At 65.2% G+C, this 6,215-nt stretch overlaps 1 protein-coding gene across 2 annotated transcripts; it reads left to right on the top strand.

The window, feature by feature from the left end:
* Positions 1 to 6: 6 nt before the first annotated feature.
* On the top strand, positions 7 to 6,156 carry LOC102380167 (sestrin-3-like). Of its 2 annotated transcripts, XM_025205077.1 has the most exons (9): positions 7 to 477; positions 953 to 1,156; positions 1,348 to 1,530; positions 1,635 to 1,871; positions 1,970 to 2,081; positions 2,405 to 2,523; positions 2,874 to 3,064; positions 3,482 to 3,626; positions 4,057 to 6,156. In XM_025205077.1, the coding sequence occupies exons 2-9, from the start codon at positions 962 to 964 to the stop codon at positions 4,141 to 4,143; spliced, it is 1,269 nt and encodes a 422-aa protein (XP_025060862.1). In that variant the 5' UTR covers positions 7 to 477; positions 953 to 961; the 3' UTR covers positions 4,144 to 6,156. The 2 variants fall into 2 exon arrangements, with proteins under 2 accessions (XP_025060862.1, XP_006024488.2); XM_006024426.3 differs by lacking the exon at positions 7 to 477 and having other exon boundaries at positions 619 to 1,156.
* The last annotated feature ends 59 nt before the right edge of the window (positions 6,157 to 6,215 follow it).

Below are 6,215 nucleotides of genomic sequence, written 5' to 3' on the forward strand. Positions count from 1 at the left end.
CGAGCCGGGCGGGGGGCCCGCGGCGCGGCAGCCGCTGCTTCTCCCCGGTGGGCTCCGGTGCCAGGGGCCAGGCCAGCTGCGAGGTGCTGCCTGCGTGGTGCCGCCCCCGGGCCTGGGACCTGGCCAAGGGGAGCTGGGAGCTGCGTCTGGGGCCGTGGGGCAGCCATAGGCCTGGCCGCTGCTCTCCAGGCCTGAGCACTGCCCTGAGCTTTGTCCGGGTTCCCCCTGGCAGTGGCCTCATGCTACCGGTTCAGGAGCCTTGAGCGGAGGCTGCTTCAGGCAGGTGGTGCTGGGCACTGGCTTCTGCGCTGCTCGGTCCCCAGTGCGTCCTGATCCTCCCTGCTGGAGGGTCTGGACCTGGGGCACTTCGCTGGAGCTTATGAGCAGTCTCCGGAGACAGGGCATCTGCTGTGTCCGGGTCCATCCTGCCTCTGGCTCAGGCAGGGGCACCGTGGAAGGAGCTCTTGTGCGGGCCAGGCACGTGGGGTCGTGCAGTCCTTGCTTAGTTATGCACAATCTGGGTCCTGTGCTGGGGCCTCTGGCTGCACAGGGTGCAGGGAAGTGCCGCAGTGCTCTGGGCACGCACCCTCCTGCTTGTGCTGGTCTTGCCAGTGGCTGCTGCTGGTGTGGGGAAGGGCAGGGGAGGTCCCCGTGGCACAGGCCTGGTGCATTCAGGGCACGAGCCGTGCCCAAGAGAAGCAGGCAGGGAAGAAACCACGGCCTCCTGGACTAGGGCACCGGGGACCCCGGTGACGAAGCCCTAGCTGGGTCTCTCGTCCCAGTCCCTGCAGCCGGATGGGAAGGGCTGGCCCCAGGAAAGCTGGGCCTGCCCTGGGCACCACTTTGGGGCACTGGGATGAACTGCATCACGGGCGCGTGTCCTGCTGAGGCCGGGGTGTGGAGGGGGCAGGTCCTGCGGGAGCCGCCAGCTCTGACATGGCTGTCCCGACAGGTGGGGAAGATGACCAGCAGTGACCCCGAACGGCCCCAGTTCCTGTTCGTGAAGGCGCTGGCCAGCCGGGGCCGCGCGGAGGCCGTGACGCAGCAGATGGGCTACCACCCGCAGTACCTGGACAGCTTCCTCAAGACACAGCACTACCTGCTGCACATGGACGGCCCGCTGCCCTTCGCCTGCCGGCACTACATCGCCATCATGGTGCGTCCCCGGGCAGTGCTCTGCCGCCTGCCTGGCCATGACCTGCTGGGTGCATGGGCAGCGCCTGGGGCTTGCACCTGGTTTCAGCTGGGGTGGAACCTCGTGCTGCTTCTGCTGGCTGCTTGGCAGGCACAGGGCTCAGCCTGGCCATCCTCGGCAGGGGGTGCTGAGGCTCAGACTGGCTCTTGCAGGCAGCTGCCCGGCACCAGTGCCGCTACCTGGTGAATCTGCATGTACTGCAGTTCCTGCGCATGGGGGGGGACCCCCAGTGGCTGCGGGGCCTGGCCTTTACTCCGCCCAAGCTCCGCAACCTCAATGAGATCAACAAGATCCTGGCGCACCGGCCCTGGCTGGTCAGCAAGGAGCACATTGAGGTGAGCAGCGGGTGGGTGAAGGGCAGGCAGAGAAGCCCCGGGGGGTGGGGGTGGCCGTCCCCTGCTGTGGCGTCAGTCTGTCCGTGTGCCCCCTGCCCCTGCAGAAGCTTCTGAAGATCAGCGAGCAGAGCTGGTCTCTGGCCGAGCTGGTCCACGCCGTGGTGCTCCTGGCGCACTGCCACGCCCTGGCCAGCTTCGTCCTCGGGTGCGGCTGGGGGCAGGACGAGCGGCCAGATGGCCGGGCTGTGCCAGCACCCACCTCACCTGGGAACCAGTGCTTCTGCGAGGCTGGCAGTGGCAATGGCTGCAGCCAGGAACTGTTGCGCATCAACCGCAAGCGGGTGAGCCCTGGGCAGTCCCCCTGTACCTACCCCACCCATACCAGGGGCCTGGGTATCCATGGAGCCGCGCTTATCCCACTCTGTCTCCCCCTGCGCAGTCCCTGGACTCCTGCGTGGAGCTGGAGTCGCTGCGGGACCGTGCCCAGAAGATCCACCCAGAGGCCGAGGGCAGGGAGGAGACGAGGCTGCCCCAGCCAGACAGGGAGGAAGGTGAGAGGGGCAGGCCAGAGCCCAGCAGCAGGGAATCCCGGGAGCAGCCCACGGGTGCGGACCCCTGCCTGCCCCCCCACGGCAGGGAGGGCTCGGTTGCTGCAAAACCCACGTGATGGAAGCCCCTGAGAACAGGCTGGGCACAGGCCTGCGCCAGTGCGACACCTCCACAGGGCCCAGTGCTCTGGGAGCCGCAGGCTCTGCTGGGGCCTGGGGTTCTGCTTCTGTCCAGCAGCAGTGGAGGGTCGGGAGGTCACTGCTGCCTGGCCTGGTGGCAGCTCCGTCCCAATGTGCCTGGGGCGCCGGGTCTCTGTCTCCCTCAGACTTACACGGGGAAGCTGTCAGCACCGCAGACCTCTCCTGCTACCTGCAGGACCCCGACTTCGCATACCAGGACTTTGCCCGGCGCGACGAGGATCACACACAGATCTTCAGAGTCCAGGTGAGTGCTGGCACCAGGAGATGGGAGCAGCCTGGGGCAGGGAGGGCTGTGCGCGTCCACAGGGCCGTGCGTGCCAGCAGGAGGTGGCATCAGGCCCTGGGCCTTGCAGCAGTCACCAGAAAGGCCTCCCCGTTTCACAGGGTCGGGTGAGGAGCGAGTTGAAGTGACTGGCTCTGGTGCTGGAGTCCTGCTCCTGGGCCCTGCAGGCCAGAGCCACTTGCCAGCGGCAGGACCAGGCTGCCGTGTCCAGGCACCTCCCTGAAGGCAGCAGCAGCTGCTGGGGGTGGGAAGGCTCCTGGGCTGTGGGGAGCTGGAGCAGGTGGGCCCTGACACGTGTTGCTTGGGGGCAGGACTACTCCTGGGAGGACCACGGCTTCTCGCTGGTGAACAGGCTCTACTCCGACATTGGGCACCTCCTGGATGAGAAGTTCCGCACCGTGGACGGGCTGCGCGGCAGTGTTATGGCCAAGCGGCAGGGCTGCGAGCCCTCGGCCTTCAAGCGCGGCATCTGGAACTACATTCACTGCATGTTCGGGATCAGGTAGCCTGGCCCTGCCCTGCCCGGATTGAGGGGAGGGAGTGGGGCCACGGACTGGGGAACAAGACTGGGTAGGGGCATGGTGTTGTGCCGCAGGAGTCTGGCCTGATCCCTGGGGCCAGCAAAGCCCTGCCCAGATCTCAGGGACAGGCTTGGAGCATGAGCAGGCTTGCCCTGAACCCTGGACTGGCTGGTGAAGCAGCTGGGCACCCCATTGCTCTCCCCACTCCAGGGGTCACTCAGCTGCGTCAGCATCACGAGCCCAAGTGGGTGGCACCGGCTGCTGGTAGCACCTCCTAACAACTGCTGCTGCCCCCAGCTCATACCGCTCGTGCCCCAGGGTAGGGGCGTTTGCCCTGTGTGACCATGGCATCTGGGGCTGGGCAGGAGCTGCCTCTGACGTACCCTGGCTTCCTGCAGGTACGATGACTACGACTATGCCGAAGTGAACCAGCTCCTGGAGCGGGCGCTCAAGGTGTACATCAAAACTGTGACGTGCTACCCCGAGAAGACCAACCCTGAGACGTTTGACCGCTTCTGGAAGCAGTTCAAGCACAGTGAGAAGGTGCAGGCGGGGGGAGCGCACACAACTTTGGCCAGCAAACCCCATCTCTGAGCAACAGGGCTGGCTCCTTGCCTTTCCACCACCACTTCCCTGGGGCAAGCAGTGCATGGCCCAGCCCTAGACAGCACAGCCCTCCAGTGGGCAGGAGCTTCCTGGCATCAGGGACCCAAGAAACATTTGGATGTTTACCTTGCTAAGATCCTTTGACCCCTCGTGCCTCTGGGGCAGGAGGCTGGACCTGATGATCTTACAAGGTCCCTTCCAGCCCTAATGTCTATGCAGTCTATGAAGATGCTGGCCTGGCGCCTCCCTAGTGACAAAGCTTCCTGGGGAATGTCATGGATGCTGGAGCAGGCGGGGGGGAGCTGCAGTCCAGGGCGCGTGGTTGGGGTTGCCTGCTGCTGGGGTTCAGCCTATCTTGCCTCCACAGGTCCACGTGAACCTGCTCATCCTGGAAGCCCGGATGCAGGCGGAGCTGCTGTATGCGCTGCGCGCCATCACCCAGTACATGATCTAGCTGGACCGGTGCCCACCCGCGCAAACGGCTGGCCAGCGCGGGGCAGGGCGCTCTGTCTGCTCCGGTTACCAGACTGACTTTCCTTTTCCCTGTGGGCCACAGTGTGTGGCCCGTGATGTGCAATGACCAAGCTGGGAGGAGAGTCCAAGCTGCGGCAGGGAGGGCTGCCAAAGCTGCACCCCATCCTCCAGGGCTGCTGGAGCCAGCTCCGACGGGCAGCAACAGGCCACGCCGTGAGCCAGGCCATCCCACTGTGCTGATCTGGTGCCTCCCTGGCGATGACGCTTCTTCCTGAGGAACATCGTGGGCATGGGGCCAGGCAATGGGCAAACTGTGGCCGGTGGCAGGGGAGAGGTTGGCTCCAATCTGCTTCAGGGACCTCAGCCCCTCGCAAGCCTTGGGCTGGGCGGCAGGCCGCCCCCTCCCTCCCCTGCCAGTGCAGCCCCCTGCCCTCACTCCTGTGCCAAACCCTTTTTGGGGCAGAGGGAGCTGCTGGCCAGGCCTACTCCACACTGAGCCCGTGGCTGGGGGAGCGGCTGGCACTGCCCAGCCCCAGGGCAGGCAGGGAGGGTGGCTGCGGGTCCTAGCGGAGGCTGCAGCAGGGCAGAAACTGGGGGTCCCTCCTGCAGGCTTCTGCTGTGCTTCCTTGGTGCTGAGAGGCAGAGGGTGAGTGCAGGATCAGGGAGGGCATGTTCTCCTGGGAGCTGGGCCTGGCCCTGGCCCCTGTGGCTGGCTGCTCGCTGCTCGGTGCCAGTGTGAGGCCTGCTCCTGCCTAGGCGAGCCCTGGGAGCTGAGGCAAGTGGGACCACCAGGCAGGGGTGGTGCAGGGCAGCAGAGAGCTGTCCAGCCCCCCTGCCATGGGCATGTCCCCTCCTTGGTTAGGTGCTGCTCCAGGACCCCAGCTTGGCTCCAGGGGTGCAGGCCAGGTCCTGCTCCTGGAGTTCGAGGGAGGGCGGCAAGGCCCGCCTGCGCGCTGCTTCAGTCAACCTGTTTACTGCGTACGTGTGTGAAGAAAACTGCGTGTCTGGAAGCTACAGAAAAAGCCTATTTTTGCTATAAATATCATTATGTTTGACATGGGCCGTGGCCTTGCTGCCTTCTTGGGGCAGCCTGGCCCCCCTGCTTGGTGCCAGGGGGCATAGCAGCCACTTACCTGCAGCAGCTCTAGGCTGGCCTCAGCCTAGTCTGCCAGAGTCCACTCACCTGGCTGGTCCCTGCTGGAGAAGGCATCGCCCGGCGGTTTCCTGGCTTACAGAGCAGGCAAAAGAGCCACCCCCACGGACATGAGCCAGCAAGCCTGGTGCAGCAGGAAACACCTGCTCTTGGCCCGTGTGCACGCACAGATGGAGTGCTGCAGGATCTGGTCCCTTCTCATCCTACTTTATGGCCATCGGCTTGGGCACTGCATAGATTAGGCTGGTGCTGGTCTGTGCCCACTTGGGCCTTGCTCGGAGCCAGGGGGCTGACACTCATGGGCAGGCGCACAACTCTGGGCAGAGCCACAGCAGGTCTCTGGGCACTGGGGGCAGATGCTCCCACCCCAGAAGCGCAGCTACTCACCACCCCCTCCAGCCCCAGCTGCTAGTTGCCCACTTTCCCGAGCTGGGATCAGACATAGGCACAGGGAGGATGGTGTGCTGCTGCCCTGAAGGGCAGGGTTACATGGCTTGCCAAGCCCCAGCCGTCCCCAGAAGGCAGTGCCAGGGCTGCTTGCCAGGCCCAGGCTTTACCAGCAGACTCCTGGCCTACACATGCTGCCAGCTACGGCAAGGCATGGCAGGGCAGCTGGTTCTCCCGCTCAAGGTGACAGACACCACATCCCCTCTACAGCTGCCTTGGTCCACAGAGCGACAGCTCATGCTCTGGGGCAGCAGCATGATGGATTCAACCCCGGGTCTAGGCCCACACTTGGGTCCAGTGCTCTTGGCAGGGCCTGGCCAGCTTGGGAGGGTCTCGCTTCAGTGCCTAGAACAAGCATCAGCTGTAACAGGAACATCCAGGACTGAACAGGTCGTCACCTCCTGCAGGGACCGGGCATTGGCCCTAGGAGCCTGCCCTGCCTGACGGGGGGG

The sequence above is a fragment of the Alligator sinensis genome, unplaced genomic scaffold, assembly GCF_000455745.1.
Source record: "Alligator sinensis unplaced genomic scaffold, ASM45574v1 scaffold1059_1, whole genome shotgun sequence".
Classification (NCBI taxonomy): domain Eukaryota; kingdom Metazoa; phylum Chordata; order Crocodylia; family Alligatoridae; genus Alligator; species Alligator sinensis.